The sequence below is a fragment of the Garra rufa genome, chromosome 14, assembly GCF_049309525.1.
Source record: "Garra rufa chromosome 14, GarRuf1.0, whole genome shotgun sequence".
Classification (NCBI taxonomy): domain Eukaryota; kingdom Metazoa; phylum Chordata; class Actinopteri; order Cypriniformes; family Cyprinidae; genus Garra; species Garra rufa.
This window is the reverse complement of record NC_133374.1, coordinates 2,915,590-2,941,553: the sequence shown is the minus strand read 5'-3', so window position 1 is coordinate 2,941,553 and position 25,964 is coordinate 2,915,590. Positions and strand designations below refer to the sequence as shown.

The 25,964-nt window shown below is 34.8% G+C and overlaps 1 protein-coding gene across 1 annotated transcript in view; it reads left to right on the top strand.

Annotated features, from left to right (window-relative positions):
• The window catches only part of LOC141284552 (mitogen-activated protein kinase kinase kinase kinase 5), a 49,731-nt gene that overhangs the window by 18,103 nt on the left and 5,664 nt on the right, over positions 1-25,964 (top strand). Inside the window, exons 2-27 of the mRNA XM_073817534.1 lie at positions 399-456; positions 537-627; positions 2,024-2,088; positions 4,724-4,779; positions 4,864-4,911; positions 4,981-5,023; positions 5,111-5,183; positions 8,742-8,873; positions 10,621-10,683; positions 10,762-10,843; positions 10,931-11,047; positions 13,226-13,307; positions 13,384-13,489; positions 13,816-13,851; positions 15,563-15,611; positions 17,767-17,929; positions 18,028-18,128; positions 18,322-18,363; positions 20,168-20,246; positions 20,323-20,399; positions 20,478-20,538; positions 20,636-20,738; positions 24,186-24,244; positions 24,366-24,469; positions 25,544-25,721; positions 25,881-25,949. Of these exons, the coding sequence (XP_073673635.1) occupies positions 399-456; positions 537-627; positions 2,024-2,088; positions 4,724-4,779; positions 4,864-4,911; positions 4,981-5,023; positions 5,111-5,183; positions 8,742-8,873; positions 10,621-10,683; positions 10,762-10,843; positions 10,931-11,047; positions 13,226-13,307; positions 13,384-13,489; positions 13,816-13,851; positions 15,563-15,611; positions 17,767-17,929; positions 18,028-18,128; positions 18,322-18,363; positions 20,168-20,246; positions 20,323-20,399; positions 20,478-20,538; positions 20,636-20,738; positions 24,186-24,244; positions 24,366-24,469; positions 25,544-25,721; positions 25,881-25,949 (2,137 nt within the window). The remainder of the gene's footprint in view (positions 1-398; positions 457-536; positions 628-2,023; positions 2,089-4,723; positions 4,780-4,863; positions 4,912-4,980; positions 5,024-5,110; positions 5,184-8,741; positions 8,874-10,620; positions 10,684-10,761; positions 10,844-10,930; positions 11,048-13,225; positions 13,308-13,383; positions 13,490-13,815; positions 13,852-15,562; positions 15,612-17,766; positions 17,930-18,027; positions 18,129-18,321; positions 18,364-20,167; positions 20,247-20,322; positions 20,400-20,477; positions 20,539-20,635; positions 20,739-24,185; positions 24,245-24,365; positions 24,470-25,543; positions 25,722-25,880; positions 25,950-25,964) is intronic.

The window sequence follows — 25,964 nt, the reverse complement described above, 5'->3', positions numbered from 1 at the left end:
TTTGCTTGTTCTAAGCAAAAAATCACTTAATTTTGGCTTGCTTTTCTGAAAACAAGAAAATAATTTTTACTCGTCTAGAAAATCAATCTTGATTTAAGAATTTTCAGATGTTTTGGCTGGAAACAAGACAACAAATCTAAATAAGATAAGCTTTTTTTTGCAACGTTAGTTTCATATGTGATCTTCAATAACCTTTTGCCAGGAAGTATAATTATGGGGTCCATTGTTATGGTTTGCAGCGTTTGTATGGTTTTAATTCAACTAAATATTCAAATCTGAGGTTACGGCTTTCAGTTGCCGTTGAAATTATGAGTCATAATGGTGAAATTGGGAACTGTCAGTGCGTACAGTTTGCACTGAAACATTGATAAACCAAAGATGTTTGTGTGTGTTTTCAGGCTCGCAGTAAACAGAAGGGAGAGTTTGCAGCCATTAAAATCATCAAAATGGAGCCTGGTAAGAGCTGAGTCTGAGATGTTGACCTGTCTGTGAATAATGCGCTGATGTGCTGCTCATAGTCTGTGTGTTCTCCACAGAGGACGATTTCTCTGTCATTCAGCAAGAGATAGTGATGGTGAAGAGCTGCAAACACAGAAACATCGTGGCGTATCACGGCAGTTACATCAGGTGACACACCAAACCACACTGGAAATTCGTTCACTAGATATAAAGTATATGATGCATTGGAAAAACCATGCATGAATTGCATGAAACAAAGGGTGAAAACTTTTGAACAGAATGAAGATGTCTGCATTTTTCTTATTTTGCCTAAATATCATTATTTTTTAATTTAGCAATGCCCTTCAGAAGCTACAGACGATACTTGCATGTTTCCCAGAAGATAAAATAAGTTACATTTATTCTGATCGTCTAATTTCAAAAGTTTTCACCCCCGGCTCTAAAGCATGTTTTTTCCTTCTGGAGCATCAGTGAGTGTTTGAACCTTCTGTAATAGTTGCATATGAGTCCCTCAGTTGTCCCCAGTGTGAAAAGATGCATCTCAAAATCATACAGTCATTGTTGGAAAGGGTTCAAATACACAAAAAATGCTGGAAAACCAAAGAATTTGTGGATTTTAATCAATAAATGGGGGAAAAGTAACTCAGAAATTATTTTCTTGTCAATTAAAAAGTAATGCGTTACTTTACTAGTTACTTGGAAAAAGTAATATGTGACGCTGGAGCACAAAACCAGTCTTAAGTCGCTGGGGTATATTTGTAGCAATAGCCAAAAATACACTGCATGGGTCAAAATTATTGATTTTTCTTTTATGCCAAAAATCATTAGGAAATTAAGTAAAGATCATGTTCCATGAAGATTTTTTTGTAAAATTCCTACTGTAACTATATTAAAATGTAATTTTCGATTAGTAATATGCATTGTTAAGAACCTAAATTGGACAACTTTAAAGGTGATTTTCTCCGTATTTTGATTTTTTGCACCCTCAGATTCCAGATTTTCATAGATGTATCTCGGCCAAATATTGTCCAATCCTAACAAACCATACATCAATAGAGAGCTTATTTATTGAGCTTTCATATGATGTATACATCTCAGTTTTGTAAAATTTAACCTTATGACTGGTTTTGTGGTCCAGGGTCACATATTATTACGTAACTTGTGGTACTTATAATGCGTTACCGCCAACACTGCTCACGACACAACGGATGAACAAAAAAATGAGAAAAGTTTAAAACAGCAAAACACTATTAGAGTGATGCTGGGAAATCACAAACCCAGGGTTGTTCAACACGAATCTCCGTTTGACTAATTAGGAAAACATTCAGGGGAATCTCTTGCTGTAACACGGCTGTTTATGTACCTCAGTGTCTATTAATACATTAAAGCCGTGTCATTCAGCATCAGTTCTCAATGTTTATGACTGAATTCAGAATCAAACTCAAATGAGTCTCATATCTGGAAAAAACAATGAGAGATTGAGAAATCTGTGAGTGTTTGACTCACAGTCAACATATGAATGGATGTGAACATGAGTATAAACGTGTGTGTGTGTGTGTTGTAGGCTGAATAAGCTGTGGATCTGTATGGAGTACTGCGGTGGAGGATCTCTGCAGGACATTTACCACGGTACACAGGACCTGCCGTATCTCTCACACACCCATGTTTTTATTTTTATCTTAGTTTCCTGTTATGCTTGACGCTTGCATGTCATAACAATATTTTTAGTCTGTAAAAACAGCCCTGTCCACTTTCACCCCAGCTGTGTTATATATTTAAATGTTGCTTTGAACAACTAATTTAATCAGAATATAGAGGCTAGACTGTTTCTGTGAATGAAGAAAGATACTTTTTGCATTGAGATGGTGTAGGTATCTAATTTGTATTTTTCATTTCAATTTGTTTTTTATTTATTAATTTTTACATTTTTAAACAGTTTTTCTAAAAACAGCAGAGCTGTTTTGAAAAACTTAACTATTTTCACACTGCAAAAAATGTTTTTCTTGGATTTTTTTTGTCTTGTTTCAAACCAAAATATCTAAAAATTCCTAAATCAAGGATTTTCTAGACAAGTAAAAAATATTTACTTGTTTTGAGAAAACAACAAGTCAAAATTAAGTGCGTTTTTGCTTTAAAAAAAAAAACTTGTTTTCTGTTTCAAATTAGATATTTTTTTCTTACCCCATTGGCAGATTATTTTGCTTATTCTAAGCAAAAACTTACATCATTTTGACTTTTTTTCTGAAAACAAGAAAATAATTTTCACTCGTCTAGAAAATCCTTCTTGATTTAAGAATTTTTAGATATTTTGGCTGGAAACAAGTAGTTATCCAATTTGTATTTTTCATTCTGTTTATTTTAATCAAATTTTTACTTATTTTAATTTTTATTTATTTTTACATTTTAACATTTTTAGATTTTTACTGTTTTTCTAAAAACAGCAGAGCTGTCAGTGAATAAATGTGAAAACAAAGTAACTGGCGTTACTTATTTAAAAAAGTAACAATTTTTACACTGCAAAAAATGCTTTTCTTAGATTTTTTTGTCTTGTTTCCAGCCAAAATATCTAAAAATTCCTAAATCAAGGATTTTCTAGACAAGTAAAAAATATTTACTTGTTTTGAGAAAACAACAAGTCAAAATTAAGTGCGTTTTTGCTTTAAAAAAAAAAAACTTGTTTTCTGTTTCAAATTAGATATTTTTTTCTTACCCCATTGGCAGATTATTTTGCTTATTCTAAGCAAAAACTTACATCATTTTGACTTTTTTCTGAAAACAAGAAAATAATTTTCACTCGTCTAGAAAATGCTTCTTGATTTAAGAATTTTTAGATATTTTGGCTGGAAACAACTAAGAAAATCATTTTTTGCAGTGTAGACTTTTTCTGTGAATGAAGGAAGATACTTTTTGCATTCAGATGGTGTAGTTATCTAATTTGTATTTTTAATTTCAATTTGTTTTTTATTTATTAATTTTTACATTTTTAAACAGTTTTTCTAAAAACAGCAGAGCTGTCAGTGAATAAATGCGAAAACAAAGTAACTGGCGTTATCTTATTTGAAAAAAAGTAACTATTATTACACTGCAAAAAATGCTTTTCTTACTTTTATTTTGTGTCTTGTTCTTAAATCAAGAAGAATTCTTCTAGACAAGTACAATTTATTTTCTTGTTTTCAGAAAAAACAAGTCAAAATTAAGTGTGCTTTTGCTTGAAACAAGAAAAATAATCTTGTTTCTGTTTGAAATAAGATCATTTTTTTGCTTACGCCATTGACAGATTATTTTGCTTGTTATTTTGCTCTGAAAACAAGAAAATAATTTTCACTCGTCTAGAAAATCCTTCTTGATTTAAGAATTTTTAGATATTTTGGCTGGAAACAAGTAGTTATCCAATTTGTATTTTTCATTCTATTTATTTCAATCTAACTTTTACTTATTTAAATTTTTATTTATTTATTTTTACATTTTAACATTTTTGAATTTTTACTGTTTTTCTAAAAACAGCAGAGCTGTCAGTGAATAAATGCGAAAACAAACTAACTGGCGTTACTTATTTAAAAAAGTAACAATTTTTACACTGCAAAAAGATTTTTTTTGTCTTGTTTCCAGCCAAAATATCTAAAAATTCCTAAATCAAGGATTTTCTAGACAAGTAAAAAATATTTACTTGTTTTGAGAAAAAAACAAGTCAAAATTAAGTGTGTTTTTGCTTAAAAAAAAAATTGTTTTCTGTTTCAAATTAGATATTTTTTTCTTACCCCATTGGCAGATTATTTTGCTTATTCTAAGCAAAAACTTACATCATTTTGACTTTTTTTTTCTGAAAACAAGAAAATAATTTTCACTCGTCTAGAAAATCCTTTTTGATTTAAGAATTTTTAGATATTTTGGCTGGAAACAAGTAAGAAAAGCATTTTTTGCAGTGTAGACTTTTTCTGAGAATGAAGGAAGATACTTTTTGCATTCAGATGGTGTAGTTATCTAATTTGTATCTAATTCTATTTATTTCAATTTAACTGTTACTTATTTTAATATTTTTAAACTTATTTTTACATTTTAACATTTTTTTATTTTTTACACTGTTATTCTAAAAACAGCAGAGCTGTCAGTGAATAAATGTGGGAAAAAAAAGTAACTGGCATTCCTTATTTGAAAAAGTAACTGTTTTTTAGACTGCAACACTGTTCAGTAAGTCAGATAATGTTTGTTTAATGTGAGTTAAAGAGTTTGACGTGTCTGATTATGACGTGTGTTTGTGTGTCAGTGACCGGTCCTCTATCAGAGCAGCAGATCGCTTACATCTGTCGAGAGATGCTTCAGGTGACAGACTCCTCATGTTCAAATGCACACTTCACATCACTTCATTATAGCACAGCACACTTAAAATATTGCTCTCTCTGTCAGGGTCTTGATTATCTTCACGGACAGAAGAAGATCCACAGAGACATCAAGGTAAAGTCAAACACTTCAACAGCCATTCATTTCCATTTCAGTCAGTTACTCTGAGTTTGTGTTTTCCAGGGCGCAAATATTCTTCTGAATGATCACGGAGAAGTCAAACTGGGTTCGTAGAAAGACTGAAAGCCCTTAAACCCATATCACTCTATGTGTCTGTCTGTCTAACATTCTTGTGTCTTCCTCTGTTCCTCAGCCGACTTTGGCATCTCGGCACAAATCACAGCCACGTTTGCCCGTCGAATGTCGTTCATTGGGACGCCGTACTGGTGAGATGAACCTCAGGATCTCTTTATCTCATTTTAAGCTTGTTTTAGAGAGTTCTGACTATTAAGTTGTAAAAAACTTTCAAAAAAACATTCAACACATCTACTTTTTTAACTAGATTTTTTCAAACATTATGGAAATGTCAGCTTTGAATGTTCTCTGAATGTTCAGAAACAAGTAGCATTTAAAATACATAAAAGTTCTTTAAAATGGTTGAACTTTTGGAATCTTTATTTTTAAGAGTGTAGAAGAGCCATTTTTGGTTCCCCAATGATCTTTTCAGTGATCGGTTCTTAAAAGGACAATTTTTTCCTTTATAGTGTCAAGAACAGTTTAATAACCTAAAGAACCTTTTCCCAATATACGCTCTTAAAAAGAAAGCTTCTTTAGATTTATCAAATGTTCTTCAAAATGGTTCTTTTAGGAACTGTTCACTGAAAGGTTCTTTGGGGAACCAAAAATGATTCTTCTATAGCATAAATGCAAAAACCTTTATTTAGTGTAAACTATGTTTTGTCCCTTAGAAAACCATTGATGCCAATAAAGAACCTTTAAGAATGTAGATTATGAAGAGGTTCTTTATTGGCATCAATGGTTCCATGAAGAGCCTTGAACATCCATAGAACCTTTAAAATGCAGAAAAGGTTCTTTATAGTCAAAAAAAGTTTCTTTATATTTTCAAAATGTTCTTCGAAATGGTTCTTTTAGGAACTGCTCACTATAAGGTTCTTTGGGGAACCAAAAATGGTTCTTCTATGCCTGGAATCACTTAGAAAACCATCGATGCCAATAAAGAACCTTTAAGAATGTGGATTATGAAGAGGCTCTTTATTGGCAATGAACCAATAAAATGTTCTTCAAAATGGTTCTTTTAGGGACTGTTCACTGAAAGGTTCTTTGGGGAAACAAAATAGTTCTTCTATGGAATCACTGCAAAAACAAAAAAAACCTTTTGGAAACTTTATTTTTAAGAGTGTAGATGAACCATTTTTGGTTCCCCAATGATCTTTTCAGTGATCAATCTTTAAAAGAACCATTTTCCCTTATAGTGTCAAGACTATTTTAATAACCTAAAGAACCTTTTTCCACTATACAGTCTAAAAATAAAGGTTCTTTATTAGCAACACTCTAAAGGTTCTTTAGATTTTAAATTTTCTTCAAAATGGTTCTTTTAGGAACTGTTCACTGAAAGGTTCTTTGTGGAAACAAAAAATGGTTCTTCTACTGCAAAAAACATTATTTTTAAGAGTGTAAACAACTTTTTGTTCCTTAGAAAACCATCAATGCCAATAAAGAACCTTTAGGAATTTGGATTATTAAGAGGTTCTTTATTGGCATCAATGGTTCTGTAGAGAACCTTGAACATCCAGGAACCTTTCAAATAGAGAAAAGGTTCTTTATAGTCAAAAAAAGTTTCTTTAGATTTTTTAAATGTTCTTCAAAATGGTTCTTTTAGGAACTGTTCACTGAAAGGTTCTTTGGGGAACCAAAATGGTTCTTCTATAGCATCACTGCAAAAACCTTTATTTAGTGTAAACTATGTTTTGTCCCTTAGAAAACCATTGATGCCAATAAAGAACCTTTAAGAATGTAGATTATGAAGAGGTTCTTTATTGGCATCAATGGTTCCATGAAGAGCCTTGAACATCCATAGAACCTTTAAAATGCAGAAAAGGTTCTTTATAGTCAAAAAAAGTTTCTTTATATTTTCAAAATGTTCTTCAAAATGGTTCTTTTAGGAACTGTTCACTATAAGGTTCTTTGGGGAACCAAAAATGGTTCTTCTATGGAATCACTTAGAAAACCATCGATGCCAATAAAGAACCTTTAAGAAATGTGGATTATGAAGAGGTTCTTTATTGGCAATGAACCAATAAAATGTTCTTCAAAATGGTTCTTTTAGGGACTGTTCACTGAAAGGTTCTTTGGGGAAACAAAATAGTTCTTCTATGGAATCACTGCAAAAACAAAAAAAACCTTTTGGAAACTTTATTTTTAAGAGTGTAGATGAACCATTTTTGGTTCCCCAATGATCTTTTCAGTGATCAATCTTTAAAAGAACCATTTTCCCTTATAGTGTCAAGAACAGTTTAATAACCTAAAGAACCTTTTTCCACTATACAGTCTAAAAATAAAGGTTCTTTATTAGCAACACTCTAAAAGTTCTTTAGATTTTAATTTTTCTTCAAAATGGTTCTTTTAGGAACTGTTCACTGAAAGGTTCTTTGTGGAAACAAAAAATGGTTCTTCTACTGCAAAAAACATTATTTTTAAGAGTGTAAACAACTTTTTGTTCCTTAGAAAACCATCAATGCCAATAAAGAACCTTTAGGTATTTGGATTATTAAGAGGTTCTTTATTGGCATCAATGGTTCTGTAAAGAACCTTGAACATCCAGGAACCTTTCAAATAGAGAAAAGGTTCTTTATAGTCAAAAAAAGTTTCTTTATATTTTCAAAAAAAGTTCTTCAAAATGGTTCTTTTAGGAACTGTTCACTATAAGGTTCTTTGGGGAACCAAAAATGGTTCTTCTATGGAATAGAAGAAAACCATCGATGCCAATAAAGAACCTTTAAGAATGTGGATTATTAAGAGGTTCTTTATTGGCATCAATGGTTCTGTAAATAACCTTGAACTTCCAGGAACCTTTCAAATAGAGAAAAGGTTCTTTATAGTCAAAAAAAGTTTCTTTAGATTTTTTAAATGTTCTTCAAAATGGTTCTTTTAGGAACGGTTCACTGAAAGGTTCTTTGAGGAACCAAAAGTGGTTCTTCTATAGCTTCACTGCAAAAACCTTTATTTTTAAGAGCGTAAACAACTTTTTGTCCCTTAGAAAACCATTGATGCCAATAAAGAACCTTTAGGAATTTGGATTATTAAGAGGTTCTTTATTGGCATCAATGGTTCTGTAAAGAACCTTGAACATCCAGGAACCTTTCAAATAGAGAAAAGGTTCTTTATAGTCAAAAAAAAGTTTCTTTAGATTTTTTAAATGTTCTTCAAAAAGAACCTCTTAGTAATCCAGGAATGTGGATTACTAAGAGGTTCTTTATTGGCAATGAACCTTTAACATTGCAACACTAAAACTTTCCATTGCACAAAGTAGAAATGGTTCTTTTTCACAATTATTCACAAGTTCTTCATATTACACTCTTAAAAATAAAAGTTCTCTACTGGCCTTGAACATTCATGAAACCTTTCAAATGCAGAAAAGGTTCTTTAGATTTTACAATGTTCTTCAAAATGGTTCTTTTAGGAACTGTTCACTGAAAGGTTCTTTGGGGAACCAAAGTTTTCCTATGGAATCACTGCAAAACACCCTTTTGGAACCTTTATTTTTAAAAGTGTAGATGAACGTCCCAATCAGAAAAACATTCCATGAGTGATGTGTAAATGATGTTTTTGTGCTAACGTTTTGAGAACATTATTAAAGACCAGATAACTATGACAGGATGTTCTATTAACGTTACTGGTTGCTGCTCATAACTTTGATCATTCTGAGAGCATTCGTTGTTATTTTTTGTCAGTGGTTCTGGTTCTAAGTGTGTGTTTGTCCACAGGATGGCACCGGAGGTGGCCGCGGTAGAGATTAAGGGTGGATATAATGAGTTGTGTGATATCTGGTCTGTGGGAATCACAGCCATTGAGCTCGCAGAACTACAGCCGCCTCTGTTTGATGTTCATCCTCTCAGGTAAACACCACTGAACTCAATCAACACTAAACTGTTTTAAAGGAATAATTCATGCTAAATTGAACATTTGCTGAAAATGTGCTCACCTTCAGGTCATCCCAGATTAGGATGAGTTTGTTTCTTCATCAGATTTGTAGAAATGTATCATTCTATCACTGTCTCACCAATGGATGTGAATGGGTGCCGTCAGAATAAGAGTCCAAACATCTGATAAAAACATCTGAATAGTCCACAAGTAATCCACACCACTCCATCAGTTAACATCTGGAGAAGAAAAAAACAAATCCATCATTAAGATGTTTTTAACTCAAATACATTGAGTTTGTAATCCATAATAAAGCTTCCTCCAGTTAAAAAGTGTGGTGGTCTGAATCAGAAGAGAAATCTGCACAGATCAAACACCGTTTACAAGCCAAAACAGCTCTAAACTAAATTTTAAGTTTTCTTTTTAATTTTTGTTTTAGTAATTTTATGCATTTTTGACATTTTTATTCATTCTTTTTTATTTACATTTAATTTTTATAAATATCAACCCACACAATAAAGCTTGACGTGACTTGACTTGGCTTTTCTTCGATTTTTTTTTACTTGTTTCCAGCAAAATATCAAAAAATTCCTAAATCAAGGATTTTCTAGACAAGTAAAAAAAAAAAATGTTTTCAGAAAAAAACAAGTCAAAATTAAGTGAGTTTTTGCTTAGAACAATCAAAATAATCTGCCAATACTAGGGTAAGAAAAAACAATCCTATTTCAAAAAGAAAACCAGATTATTTCGCTTACCCCCTTGAAAGATTATTTTACTTGTTTCAATTTTAGCTTTTTTTCTGAAAACAAGACAATAATTTTTACTTCTTTAGAAAATCCTTCTTGATTTAAGAATTTTTTGATATTTTGGCTGGAAACAAGATAAAAAAAATCTAAGTAAGAAAAGCATTTTTTGCCGTGTAGGTCGATCATGATGAAAATAAATGAATAAAAAGGTGAAATTGCTGAAGCATGTGATCGTATATAAAACAATGAAATATATGCATTTTTCATTTTAGCTTAATTTTTACACTTTTTGTTATTTGCTTTTGACATTTTTGTTAGGTATTTCTTACATTTCTAATTTGCTTTTCCATTGTAGTTTTCAGAATTTTACAAATTGCTAAGGCAACATATTTAAAATTTAATTAAAGTTTTAATCTAATATTTATATTTTATTTCAGATTTTATAATTTTATAACAAATGCATTTGGTCTATAATCCTTATTAAAAAAAGTGGTCTGGTTTGAATCAGGAGAGAAATCTGCACAGATCAAGCAACGTTTACAAGCAAAAACAGCTCTAAACAAATATGTGGCTGGATTTTGATGTAACTTCTTTGCTATTATGGATTATGGACTCATAAAAACATCTTAATGATGGATTTGTTTGAGCTTTTGTCTTCACAAGATGATGGTTAACTGATGGACTGGAGTGGTGTGGATCCCTTGTGGATTGTTGTGATGTTGATCAGCTGTTTGGACTCTCATTCTGACGGCACCCATTCACATCCATTGGTGAGACATTGATGGAATGACACATTTCTACAAATCTGATGAAGAAACACCCATTTACTCCAGAGGATTTTTTGGTTTCCTAGTCTTGGATGGCTTGGGTTAGGGTTAGGTACTTTGAACTAATCTGTACTTTATAAAGCGTTGTTAAAATCAATGTGCCTTGTCTCAGACGAAGACTGAAGACTGTTTGTTCTCTGCTTTCTCAGAGTTTTGTTCCTCATGTCCAAAAGCGGCTATCAGCCTCCCAAACTCAAAGACAAATCCAAATGGTGAGAGACGGAGATGTTCTTTAGTAAAGCATCAGAGTCTGAGCTCAAACTGATCACTGACAGCTCGTCTTATTTCAGGTCGACAACATTCTACAACTTTGTGAAGTCCATGCTGATCAGGAACCCAAAGAAGAGACCCGGTGCTAAAAAGATGCTGACGGTACATTTGGCAGCCGTGTGTGTGGTTTTAAGACATATGTGTGTGTGTGTATGTTTATAGCTGAATATGTTTCACATCTTGTTTCAGCACTTGTTTGTGACACAGCCGTCTCTGAGGCAAGAGTTAACTCTTGAACTGCTGGACAAACTCAGACACCCCGAGAAACTCAAAGACTGTTTACACACAGATGACGAGGATTTGGAGGTACACGCACACATGGAAAACATAAATCTCAGTCTTTAATATCTCAGTTGTTGCTCATAGCCAGCAGTGTGATTAAATGAACAGTTCAGTGACAGTCAGTTGCTTGTTTAGTTCTGGAATGAATCAGTGTTTTATGACTTGGATGATTGAACACATCAGTGATTCAGTTTCTTAGATAACTCTGTGTTTTTGAATAAATTGGTTGAATGAACAATTCTATGACTCACTCATAAAACAGTCGCTTGTTTATTTCTCTAAAAAAAATCAGTTGACTGAATGATTCAGTGATTCACTCATAAAACGACTCAGTTGAATGGATGATTCAGTGACTCTTCTTGAAAAAGTTAGTGTTTTGAACGACTCGGATGATTGAACACATCTGTGATTCAGTTTCTCAAATAATTCGTATAAATAAGTGTCTTTGAGCGAACGTTAAATGAACAATTCCATGACTAAAACAGTCACTTGTTTATTTCTTGAAAGAATCAGTGATTTGAACGACTCAGTTGAATGAACGATTCAGTGACTCACTCGTAAAAACAGTCGCTTGTTTATTTCTTGAAAGAATCAGTGATTTGAACGACTCAGTTGAATGAATGATTCAGTGACTCACCCATAAAAACAGTCGCTTGTTTATTTCTTGAAAGAATCAGTGATTTGAACGACTCAGTTGAATGAACGATTCAGTGACTCACTCATAAAAACAGTCGCTTGTTTATTTCTTGAAAGAATCAGTGATTTGAACGACTCAGTTGAATTAATGATTCAGTGACTCACTCGTAAAAACAGTCGCTTGTTTATTTCTTGAAAGAATCAGTGATTTGAACGACTCAGTTGAATGAATGATTCAGTGACTCACTCATAAAGACAGTCGCTTGTTCTTTAAAGAATCAGTGATTTGAACGACTCAGTTGAATGAATGATTCAGTGACTCACTCATAAAGACAGTCGCTTGTTCTTTAAAGAATCAGTGATTTGAACGACTCAGTTGAATGAATGATTCAGTGACTCACCCATAAAAACAGTTGCTTGTTTATTTCTTGAAAGAATCAGCGATTTGAACGACTCAGTTGAATGAATGATTCAGTGACTCACTCATAAAAACAGTCGCTTGTTTATTTCTTGAAAGAATCAGTGATTTGAACGACTCAGTTGAATGAACGATTCAGTGACTCACTCGTAAAAACAGTCGCTTGTTTATTTCTTGAAAGAATCAGTGATTTGAACGACTCAGTTGAATGAATGATTCAGTGACTCACCCATAAAAACAGTCGCTTGTTTATTTCTTGAAAGAATCAGTGATTTGAACGACTCAGTTGAATGAATGATTCAGTGACTCACTCATAAATACAGTCGCGTGTTCTTTAAAGAATCAGTGATTTGAACGACTCAGTTGAATGAATGATTCAGTGACTCACCCATAAAAACAGTCGCTTGTTTATTTCTTGAAAGAATCAGTGATTTGAACGACTCAGTTGAATGAATGATTCAGTGACTCACTCATAAAGACAGTCGCTTGTTCTTTAAAGAGTCAGTGATTTGAACGACTCAGTTGAGTGAACGATTGAGTGACTCACTCGTAAAAACAGTCGCTTGTTTATTTCTTGAAAGAATCAGTGATTTGAACGACTCAGTTGAATGAACGATTCAGTGACTCACTCATAAAAACAGTCGCTTGTTTATTCCTCAAAAGAATCAGCGATTTGAACGACTCAGTTGAATGAATGATTCAGTGACTCACTCATAAAAACAGTCGCTTGTTTATTCCTCGAAAGAATCAGGGATTTGAACGACTCAGTTGAATGAATGATTCAGTGACTCACTCATAAAAACAGTCGCTTGTTTATTCCTCAAAAGAATCAGTGATTTGAACGACTCAGTTGAATGAATGATTCAGTGACTCACTCATAAAAACAGTCGCTTGTTTATTCCTCGAAAGAATCAGTGATTTGAACGACTCAGTTGAATGAATGATTCAGTGACTCACTCATAAAAACAGTCGCTTGTTTATTCCTCAAAAGAATCAGTGATTTGAACGACTCAGTTGAATGAATGATTCAGTGACTCACTCATAAAGACAGTCGCTTGTTTATTCCTCGAAAGAATCAGGGATTTGAACGACTCCGTTGAATGAATGATTCCACACATCAGTGATGAATGATTCTGTGTCTGTTTCAGGTGGTTGTCCCACATTCACTCAGACGAATTCACTCAATCAACAGACACAACCGGGCCGAGAGAACAAACTCAGACATCAGCTGTAAGACTCTCGTGTGTGTTTGTGACAGAAACGCACTTGTTATTTCATTATTCTAAACCTGATTTGTGTGTTTCAGTGGAACAGATTTACACACAGAGACCCGTCGCTGGCAAACGAGAGTCTCCAGAAGGAACGGTTAGTGTGTGTTTAACTTCTGAGAGAAAACTGCTGAAAATGAGGACGTTTTCTAAGGAAAAAAAAACCTTGGCTTTGACCAAAAGACTTGAACATGCACAGTTTTTGTCTTTCAGAAAACAGACAAGTATTGATGAGATCTCTTTGTTTGCAAATGTTTGTTCAGTAATGCTTTCTAGATGGTGTTGATTATATAACATCTGTGTTTTTTGATGTGATTGGTGTAGTTACAGTCGTCAAGAGGTCAGTGGACAAGTCCTCCAATCATTTCCAGAAGAAGGTCAGAGCCCACAACACATTAATTCAGCAGTATGTGAAATATAAAGCTGATGTTCTTCTGATTTCTAATGATAAACTCTTACAGGGATGAGAGCGTGGACACGGATGATGATTACGACGACGTGGAAATGTAAGTTCATCTCCTCTTCTGAAATCATTTATGCATTTACTGCATGCAAGTTAGACATTTAATGTGCTGATACTCTCTCCATTATTTTAGCATTATTTATATACAAATATAATATTTATTACAAATTTCGAATTGGCTTTAATATTTTATATTATTGCTTTTTAATTTTCGTTTTAGTCATTTTATGTATTTTAGACATTTTTATTAATGCATTTTTATTTCCGTTTTATTTTTATAAATATGAACCTAGATCCTCATTAGGAAAATAAATTAATAAAAAGGTAAAAATATTAAAAACTATAATAATATAACAGAAATAGTGAAAAGTTTGGGATCAGTAGGATTTTTAATGCTTTTTACAGGAGACTTTTCTGCTAATCAAGGCTCTGTTTATTTGATTAAAAATACAGAAAAAAGCTGTAATATCATGAAATATTTATGCAATTTAAAATAGTGGTTTTCTATTTTAATATACCTTAAAACATAATTTATTTCTGTGATGCAAATATGAATTGTCAGCATCATTACTTCAGTCTTCAGTGTCGCATGATCCTTCTAATATACTGATTTATTATCAGTTTTTTGGAACTTTTTCCAAAAAAATATTAAGCAGCTACAACTGTTTCCAGCATTGATAATAAAAGTAATAAATCAGTATATTAGAATGATTTCTGAAGGATCATGTGACACTGAAGACTGGAGTAACGGCTGATGAAAATTCAGGTTTGCATCATAAAAATAAATAATATTTTAAAGTATATTAAAATTTTGAATAAATGGAACTTTGATGAGCATAAGAGACTTTTAAAAAAATATTAATTAAGTAATTAAAAATCTTACTGATCCCAAACTTTTGAGCAGCAGTGTACATTTTAATTTGAGTTTAATTTAAATTTATTATGTGCAGTTTTTTTTTCTATTTAGCTTCTCCTTTTTTCCAATTTAGTTTTAGTAATTTTTTAAATAACTAAAATGATTTATATCAGTTAATTGCTCAGGCAACATTTAAAATTTTATTTTATACTAAATGTAAACATTTTTAATCTAATATTTATATTTCATTTTAGAATTTTAGATGCATTAAGTTGATTTAACTAATTATTTTGATCAGTTTTAGTTAACATTAACAAAACTAGTTCAACCTGTATTTCTGAATTCAAGTTTTTTTTTTTTTTTTGGTCAAACTAATTATGATTTTAGCTGTAAGTAAAAATATATTCCAGTTGCACTGTTTTGTAATCGTTCATCCTGCATCAGACTGGTGTTTCTGGTCATTGCATCATATTTTTCACACAATAGCTCCGCTATCTGTTCATATTTATTCTACAATGATGCATTTGGCAGATGCTTTTATCCAAAGCAACTTGCGTTGCATTCAATGCCTTTGATCAGCTCTCGCTTTCCATAGGAATCAACCTCATGACCTTCAGTTTGAGCTACAGGGAAGATATCAATAAAGACAGAAAACTAATTTAACAAAAATCTAGGAATTTAGGATAAAAGCATCTGCTAATAAAGCATACCTGTGTCATATTCTCCTGGAACAGAGAGCTGTGATTGTGCGTATGGTAATGATATCTGTGGTTAATTGTGCCTCTTCTTCTCTCCCACAGACCAGCGAGGTACAGTACGCCACCAATAATCCACAGTACAGATCAATGTCTTCATGAATTAGGAAGATCTGATGGAGTGTGTGGTTTTTTCTCTTCAGTAACACACTGCAGTACAGCGATGATATTCCTCCTCCTCTTCCTCCTAAAGTGAGTCGCTCCACTGCATCTGTTCACAGACTAAATCTAAAGTTGATCACAATATTAGAGCAATAGCTGTTTTTAGCTTAAGGTTCAAATTGAATCTAGCAGTAATGTGAGTTATGTAATCAGATTACTTTTTTCCAAGTAACACATTACTTTTAAATTTACTTTTTCAAATAAGTAACAGTTACTTTGTTTTCATATTGACTGACTGCTCTCCTGTTGCAGAGGCATTTCGTTCAGTCTGAGGATTGTTCATTTCACTTTTGGTGTAAAGTTGCCAAAAATAGAACTTAATACATCCAGTCAAGCCTGAAATTATTCAGACCCATGGCAAATTCTGACTTAAAGTTACTTTTATTCAACCAGCAAGTTTTCTTTGACCAGAAATGACACAGACGTCTCCCAAAAGATAAGACGATGTACATTGTGGCATCATTGTGGAAAAAAATATTTCTCAGCTTTTATTTGCATTTGAACAAAAAGTGGCATGTCCAAAATTATTCATACCCTTCTCAAAAATCAATAGAAAAGCCTTTACTGACTATTACAGCAATCAAATGCTTCCTATAATTGCTGACCAGCTTTTTGCATGTGTCCACTGGTATTTTCGCCCATTCATCTTTAGCGATGAGCACCAACTCTTTCCATCAGCCTGATCTTTAGCTCCTCCACAGATTCTCAATTGGATTTAAGTCAGGACTCTGGCTGGGCCACTGCAAAATGTTAATGTTTTTGTCTGCTAACCATTTCTTCACCACTTTTGCTGTGTGTTTTTGGTCGTTGTGCTGAAATGTCCACTGGTGCCCAAGGCCAAGTTTCTCTGCAGACTGCCTGTTGTTGTTGTTGTTGTTGGGAATTTTGATGTATTGCTCCTTTTTCATGGTGCCGTTTACTGTGATTAGGTTCCCTGGTCCACCGGCTGAAAAACACCCACAAAACATTAGGTTCCCAGCACCGTGTTTGACAGTGGAGATGGTGTTCTTAGGGTTGAAGGCTTTTCTTTTTTGACGCCAAATGAAGGCTACATCATTGTGACCAAACAATTCAATTTTTGTTTCATCTGACCATAAAACAGAAGACTAGAAGTCGTCTTCTTTGTCCAGATGAGCATTTGCATAGGCCTTATCTGGTGAAGTGTTGTCCTCCTTGGTCTGCGTCTGTGGAACCCAGTGGTGTTCAGTGTCTGTTGGACTGTCTGCCTTGAGATGTTCCACCAGCAGAGCCCAGATTCATCAGGATGCACTGCAAAAAATGCTTTTCTTACTTAGATTTTTTGTCTTGTTTCCAGCCAAAATATCTAAAAATTCTTGAATCAGGAAGGATTTTCTAGACAAGTAAAAATTTGTGTCTTGTTTTTAGTAAAAACACGTCAAAATGAGGTGAGTTTTTGCTTAAAACAAGCAAAATAATCTGCCAATGGGGTAAGAAAAATAATCTAGTTGTCTGCTTGAAATAAGATTTTTTTTCTTACCCCATTGGCAGATTATTTTGCTTGTTTTAAGCAAAAACTCACTTAATTTTGACTTGTTTTTACTAAAAACAAGATAATAATTTTTACTTGTCTAGAAAATCCTTCCTGATTCAAGATATTTTAGATATTTTGGCTGGAAACAAGACAAAAAAATCTAAGTAAGAAAATAATTTTTTGCAGTGTGGCCTTGGTGGTGATCCTCAGATTATTTTTTACCTCTCTCACTATCCTCCTGGCCAGAACAGGTGTCACTTTTGTTTTAGTTTTTCTGTTTTTCACCTGTTGAGTTGATTAAAACAGCTGTTCCCAATCAATCAGGATAATTAGGATGCTTTAGAACAGCTTGGACTATTTGGAATGGTATAGAACTTTGGATTTCCCCAGAGACTGTGACAGTTTGCAAAGGATATGAATAATTTTGGACATGCCACTTTTTGCTCAAATGTAAATAAAAGCTGAGAAATATGTTTTTTCCACAATGATGCCTCTTGTACATCGTCTTATTATCTTTTGGGAGAAGCCTGCGTCACTTCCAGTCAAAAAAAAAAAAACTTGCTGGTTGAATAAAAGTAACTTTAAGTCTGAATTTGCCATGGGTATGAATAATTTCGGGCTTGACCGTATATATATAGAGAGAGGAAGTATATATATATATATATATATATAAGTCTGTGTGTGTGTGTTCAGCCGAAGCAGCGCAGTAGTTCAGAGGAGAGTATGGCAGCAGAGGAAGATCACAGTAAGTCTCTGGGCATCAGCATTCCTCCACCTTTATTCAGGACGTCCAGCGGGACACACACACGACCTCGACCCGTCCCTCGACCACGATCCGTACGCAGCGTCAACTCAGGTTACTATCACACACACACACACACACACACACACACATGCATTCTGTTCTCTCCTGATCCACCTGCATAACAATCCTGTGTGTGTTTATGTGTCTAGATCCATCTGCATTCTCCAGTTTCCACAATGATCCTCCAGCAGATCTTCAGCCTCCTGAACTTCCGCCTAAGAAGGACAGAAGACGCAGACAAGCTCCTCAGGTGCGTCCTCATGTCCTTTAATGAAGAAGACTGTGTGTGAAACCTGTAATGGTTTATTGAGTATCTTCTGATCTGCACACGTGTCAGAGGCGTGGGTTTGAACTCTGACAGGAAGTCAGATATGATGTGTGAGGTTTAGTGGTGTGGCTGCTGTCAGGTCAGTTTGACTCTGGTGTGTTTCACTCTTGTTCAGGATCCGGTGGAGTGTGTGAGTCCAGTGGTCAAGAAACCGCCGGTACGTTCTGACCCCGATTCCTTCTGATTACTGTGAATAAATCACACCTGATTATGAGTCACACTGAGACAACACTGCATTGTTGAGGAAAGAAAATCAATTTACAAATCACATTTTATTATTACAGTCAGAAGTGTACAATTTGTAAATGCTTTAAAATCAGTGATACTTTTGTTCATTTTAAATTTCATTAGAATTTTAGAAAATGTTTTAAATTTGTCATTTTATTAATTTTAATAATTCAATTTTTTTTTTTTTTTTTTTTCAAATCTCAGTTTAATTATTTTTCAAGCCAACTTACTGAAATGCTATTCAAATTTATTTTTCTTCTTCTTCTGAGACTAAAATGATCAACTCTTACTCTACTCTGATTGGAGTTGCTATATCTTTTCAAACTGATTGGACAGTTTTCCTAAAAATATCTATCTATCTATCTATCTATCTATCTATCTATCTATCTATCTATCTATCTATCTATCTATCTATCTATCTATCTATCACTAGCCAAGCCTAACATCTAGAATCATGGTAGTAGCTTGCTAATCATGTTAAAAACATGCTAGCAACACGCTAGTATCTTGCTAATCATGCTAGAAACATGCTAGTAACTTATTAGAAACATGCTATGATGCTTATCATGCTAACAACATGCTAGCAACTTGTTAATCATGTTAGAAACATGCTATCATGCTAACAACTTGTTAGTCATGCTAGAAACATGCTATCATGCTAACAACATGCTAGCAACTTGATAGTCATGTTAGAAACATGTTAACAGTATGTTAATCATGCGAGGAACATGCTAACAACATGCTAATTATGCTAGAAACATGTTAGTAACTTGCTAATAATGCTAAAAGTATGCTAACAACATGTTAATCATGCTAGTATCTTGCTAATAATGCTAAAACACATGAACAACGTGTTAATCACGCTAGCAACATGCTAGTAACTTGTTAACAATGCTAATCATGCTAGAAACATGTTACTTATGGCAAAAAACATCATGCTAGCATGTTAGTAACTTGCTAATCACACAAGAAACATGCTACAAAAATGCTAGCTTACTAATCTACTAAAAAAATGCTAATCATGCTAGCAAAATGGTTAACTTGTTAGTCATGCTAGAAACATGTTAACATGCTAATTATGCTAGCAACATGCTAGTAACTTGCTAATCATGTTAGAAACACATTAGCAAAATGCTAATAATGCTAGCAACATGTTAGTATCTTGCTAATCATGCTAGAAACATGATAGTAACTTGTTAGTTATGTTAGAAACATGCTAGTAAGTTGCTAATTCTTGCTAAAACACGCTAACAATATGCTTGTAACTTGCTAATACTGAAGAAAACACGCTAACAACATGCTAGTAGCTTGTTAGTCATGTTAGAAACACATTAGCAAAATGTTAACAATGCTAGCAACATGATAGCCTAGTAACTTGTTAGTTGTTAGAAACATGCTAATAAGTTGCTAATACTGCTAAAACACTAACAATATGCTAGTAACTTGCTAATCATGCTAGAAACACATTAGCAAAATGCTAATAATGCTAGCAAAATGCTAGTATCTTGCTTATCATGCTAGAAACATGCTAGTAACTTGCTAATACTGCTAAAAACATGCTAACAATATTCTAGTAACTTGTTAGTCATGCTAGAAACATGCTAACATGCTAATCATGTTAAAAACATGTTAACAACATGAGTTATCTGTTTTTGCGAATGAATATATTCTATTCTATTCTATTCTATTATATTAGCGATGTTGCTGATATCAGCCGTGTGTCTATCTGACAGATTTTCTTCAGGAAGGTGTTTCACGGCTGTCCTCTGAAGGTCAACTGCTCGAGTTCATGGGAACATCCCACCACTAAAGGTAGAGTCTGTCATCTTCAGCCGGATCATGCTCAGAATGTGAACAGTATCATAATCAGCTGTGTTCCTCTGTTTAGATCAGCACCTGATCTTCGGAGCGGATGAGGGGATCTTCACACTAAACCTCAACAGTTCAGAGACGACTATGGAGCTGGTGAGAGACCCTCACACATCCAGATCATTCATTCTCCTCACATTCACTCCTCATTAATCAGCTTCTGCTCTTTCCCAGCTGTTTCCGGGCAAGTGTGTGTGGCTGTACACCATCGGGGGCGTCTTAATGTCCGTCTCAGGTGAGGAGCACATTCTTGTGATGATGATGATGATGATGATGATGATGATGGGCAGTGTGTGTGTGATGAAGCTGAAAAACTGATATGTGTGAAACAGGAAAGTCGTCACAGCTGCACTCTCACTCGCTGAAGGAGCTGTACGAACAGACACGCAAAGAGCATCGCATCGTTGCCCTGCCGACGCACAGACTGTTACCACGGTAACTGCCTCCTTTTGTTACATTGTATGCATTATGTAGCAAGACTTTTTTGCAAATCCTGGTAATTTACCATAGAAATATTATGTTTTGTAACATTTTTGACCGTTATAGTGCCAGCTGTGGACCGATCTCCTTGAAACTTTGCATGCTTGTTTAGAGTCACCTGTCCCAGGTACTCACCAGGTTATGGGAATTTTTGAGTTTTTCTTTAGGTTTTATAGGATTTGGGGTAAATTCAGACAAAAAGGGTACATTTCAACATTTTTTTTGATAATTATTAACCTAGAGAGTGCAGAGAATTGTACTGAAGTGTTTTTTACATTTTCTCAATCATTTAACAAATGATTTGATTGACAGCAGTGGTTCTAAAGGCAAAGTTGTCCAGAATGAGGAGTCTGTCATATGATGCAAAAAACTGTGCAATGTTTTAAAAAATGTGATATCGCCCCCCAGTGGCCAATTTATTGCAAATTACTTTGGGGCCGTCAGTGAAACAGGCATAGCTATAGCCATTTTTATGTTTTTTTCCCCCTCTTATAGCACCACCAAGTGACAAAGCTCCTCAGATTGAGCTCTTACATAAGTGTTCTGAGTTTGGTGAAGATATCTCATTCTGTTCAGGAGTTACAGGCATTTTACTAAAAGTGACCCCGCCCCTTTCAAACGTTTGCGACGGTTCTGATTGGGAGGAAAAATCCAGGACTAGTTTGCGAAAATAGGTTTTGTAAAAATCCTAAATTACCACAAAATTAATCATACTAGAAACACGTTAACAACATGCCAATCATGCTAGCAACAAGTTAATAACTTGTTAGTCATGTTAGCAGCATGTTAATAATATGCTAATCATGTTAGTAACACGCTAGTAACTTGCTAATTACACTAGAAACATGCTAGCAACATGCTAGTAACTTGCTAATCATGTTAGAAACAGGCTAACAACACGTTACAACATGCTAACAACAAGCTAATCATGTAAGAAACATGTCAACAATATGCTAATCATGCTAGAAAAATGTTAGAATCGTGCTACTCATGCTGAAACAACATGCAAGTAACTTGCTAATCACACTAGAAACATGCTACAAACATGCTAGTAACTTGCTAATAATGCTAGAAACAGGCTAACAAAATGCTAACATTACTAGCAAAATGCCAGCATGCTAGTAACTCGCTAATCACAGTAGAAACATGCAACAAATATGTTAGGAACTTGATAACCATGCTATAAACACGTAAACAATATGCTAAGCATGCTAACAACATGCTAGCAACTTGTTAATCATGTTAGAAACCTGTTAACAACATACTACTCATGCCAAAACAACATGTTAGCTTGCTAGTAACTTGCTAATCACACTAGAAACATGCTACAAACATGCTAGGAACTTGCTAATCATGCTATAAACACGTTAACAATATGCTAAGCAGGCTAACAAAATGCTAGCAACTTGTTAATCAAGTTAGAAACATGTTAACAACATACTACTCATGCCAAAACAACATGCTAGCATTCTAGTAACTTGTTAATCACACTAGAAACATGCTACGAACATGCTAACCACACTAGAAACAGGCTAACAGCATGCTAATAATGCTAGCAACATGCTAACCACGTTAGAAACAGGCTAACAGCATGCTAATAATGCTAACAACATGCTAGCATGCTAGGAATTTGCTAATCACACTAGAAACGTGCTAGTAACTTGGTAATTATGCTAGAAACAGGTAGCCTAGAATCTAGACGCGCCCCTAGCGGCAGCAAATTACATTTGCTTCTAAGGTCAGTCTAGTTACTCTCAATTCACTTAAATTTCCGAAAAATCCAAGATGTACCGGGCCAATCACGAGTCGGTGGGCGGGCTTAACATGATGACGACTGACCTGCGACCATAAGTTCAGTCAGACATGAATTCCTGGTTCCGTGAATTAAGCGTGGAAAACTGAACAGTATTTATATATTTTTTTACTTTTGATACACAGCCACGTCCATGTGTCCTGAGCAGGAGCTCGTTACATCTGAACGCGCTGTGGTGTAGAATACGCAAACACCGGAAGCGATCTGTGGCGTGGATACGACACTCATTGTTTACACAGCACAAGAGATTGTGGATATAGCGGCTATTCAAAATGGTAATTACTTGCGCTTGTCCTGGTTGTTCAAACCCATTTAAAGCTGAAAAAGATTACGTTTGCTTGCGCAAACTCATCCTGGACTTTTTTTTACATATTTCCCCTTTCGGTGTTTGCGTATACTACATCAAAGCGCGTTCACATGTGACGAGTCGAATCATAGATATGCTAAACTCGTGCTCATGACAGATGGACGTGGGTTTGTATCAAAGGTAAAAAGAAAATTATATAAATACTGTTCATTTTCTTGCAAAAACCGATCGTTTCGTGTCTTAGGACATCAATGTATCGTCACGAGCCGCAGGGTGTAATTTGGATTTGTCTGTGCATGTTTTTGTTTACTTTTAAAGGTTTAGTGCCCATCTATGTCTATTATTTAGCTGACAGACTGCACAGTGCACTGATTTTTGTTAAAAAATCTTCGTCGCTCTGACTACGTCACCTGACCGACTAAGTCTCTGATTGGTTGTAGCGCTATCCTATTGCGTGGAGAGGAGTTTGAAAGACAACCGTTTATCCCACCCCTCCGGTTGAGGCCTGTCTATGGAGAGTGCCCAGACCCTACATTTATGTGGGTCTGGCTTGCCAGGCTAAGAAACAGGCTAACAACATGCTAATAATGCTAGCAACATGCTAGTAACTTGTTAATCATGTTAGAAACATGCTAATCATGCTAACAACATGCTAGTAACTTGTTAATCATGCTAAAAACAGGCTAACAACATGTATTTTGTCCTGCGTGAGCCAAGGATTCCATCAACATAAGACACCTTTGAGTCTGCGACTGACGGTTGAGGAGTTATGAGTGATTTGTACTTTTGATGGCTGTAGCTCCCGTCAGGCCGATTAGGCTGAGCTTTAGTGATGTTGTCAGTGGTGTGAGAACTACTATCCCTACAAGTTTCAAGTCTCTATGACTTACGGTTTCATCTGCACGATCAGTTTTACTTGGAAACCGCTGATCCGTGACCATTCTAACAATTACAACAGGATTTCAGCGCTACTTTCAGCACTTGAACCCCTAATAAAAACAGAATAAAAGGAAATTACAATATAGAAAAAATACACAATACACAAAATAGACAACAGATGCACTAACAGCTTCACCGATGTGTGTTTGAGTCCGACCACACATGCAAGAAAAGTGAGAAACCACACACACAGAGCATCCATCACTCTTAACGGAACTTTGTTGAGACTTAGTGACCCAAATAAAGACAAACCAAAGAACACAGAAACACTCACTCATGCACACTCGCTCTATCTTGCACAAACACTCAATCTAATCTCTCTGTTCTCGTCGTCTCATAACAGGAAGTTTGCAATCAGCACGAAGATCCCAGACACGAAGGGATGCAGGACGTGTTCAGTGGGTGAGATCAGCAAATCCTCATCACTTCTGCTTTAACCAGATCTCTGACTGCTCCAGAACCTGTAGTCCAAATCAAACACAAACGGCTCTAACACTCTAATGACTCTCGATTGTTTCTGCAGCTCATAACGCTCATAACGGCTGTGTGTTTCTGTGCTGTGCGCTGGAGTCCAGTGTGGTTCTGCTGCAGTGGTATGAGCCCATGCACAAGTTCATGCTGATCAAGGTGAGCAACACAATCACTTTAAATAACATCTCTGACCTTTCACTTCAGATCACTCGCCCACCATCCACTCAAGCAAATGTCAGCACGTCCCTGTTCACTTATAAATATTATTCTCACAATGCGTGTTGCAATAATTAGTGTCTTGTTTTCTGTCATCTTTGAGTCATTCACAGACAACAGAAAAGACCACCCTTACAAAAAAAGAAGATGTTGGGGGTAACGCATTACGAGTAATGCAAGTTACATAATAATATTGCTTTTTCCAATTAACTAGTAAAGTAATGCATTACTGTTTAATTGACAAGAAAATATCTGAGTTACTTTTTTGCTCATTTATTGATTAAAAGCTCTCCTGTCTCCATGTTGAGAGAAATTGTTACTTTAGTTCTAGAATAAATGTGAACATGCATTAATTCATCTCACTCACTAAAAAACAGATACAGAGTTCTTCAAAATGAATAAAAACACTGAAATTCAATGCAAACCGGCAATAATTAAATATGTTAAATAATACAAATATCCTTTATGTATTTAATGCTGTTTTATTAAACTTCAATGATCCAATTCATCCATACTAATAAGCACAAATGACTCAAGATAATCTAACATTTGTTTTCCTTTTTTTATTGCTGAAGAGTTGACATTTGTTCTTCTGCGGTCTACTGTACAGACGGAGATTTACTTTTCTCTAAGCCTGAGGCTTTTGATGTGAAAAGGCTTTTACATTTGACAAAAATACAACTTTTCATATTAAAAACAAACAAGCAAGCCCTGCCCAGATTTAAAAAGTAACGCAAAAAGTAACGTAACGCATTACTTTCCATAAAAAGCTAAACTAAGTAACATAATTAGTTACTTTTTTAGGGAGTAACTCAATATTGTAATGCATTATTTTTAAAAGTAACTTTCCCCAACACTGGTTATTAGTATACAACTAAAACAGGAAAGTATACTTTCAGTCTACTTTTTATGTACTTCTCAGAAATATACTTAAAATGACATTTAAGTATACTTGACTTATACTTAGAAAAAGCCTAAGTATGGTGTTATCATGTACTCTGTTTGCTCTCACAGCAATTTGACTTTCCTTTGCCGACGCCGCTGCGTATGTTTGAGATGTTGGTGGTTCCGGATCAGGAATATCCTCAGGTTTATATCCGGGTGAGCAAAGGATCCGGTCCGTCACATCCGGTTCAGCTGGACTGCATCGACCTGAACTCAAACACATCATGGTTTGCAGATACTGGACTCGGTATGGATTCTCACACACACACACACACACACACACACACACACACACACACACACACACACACACACACACACACACACACACACACACACACACACACACACACACACACACACTCCTGCAGAAAGTCTAACACATCTCTTTCTGTGTGTTTGTCAGAGAACCGCTGCGCTGACAGAGTTCAGGTGAATCAGCTGGACAGCGACACACTGCTGGTTTTGATTGACAGTGAGTATCATGTGA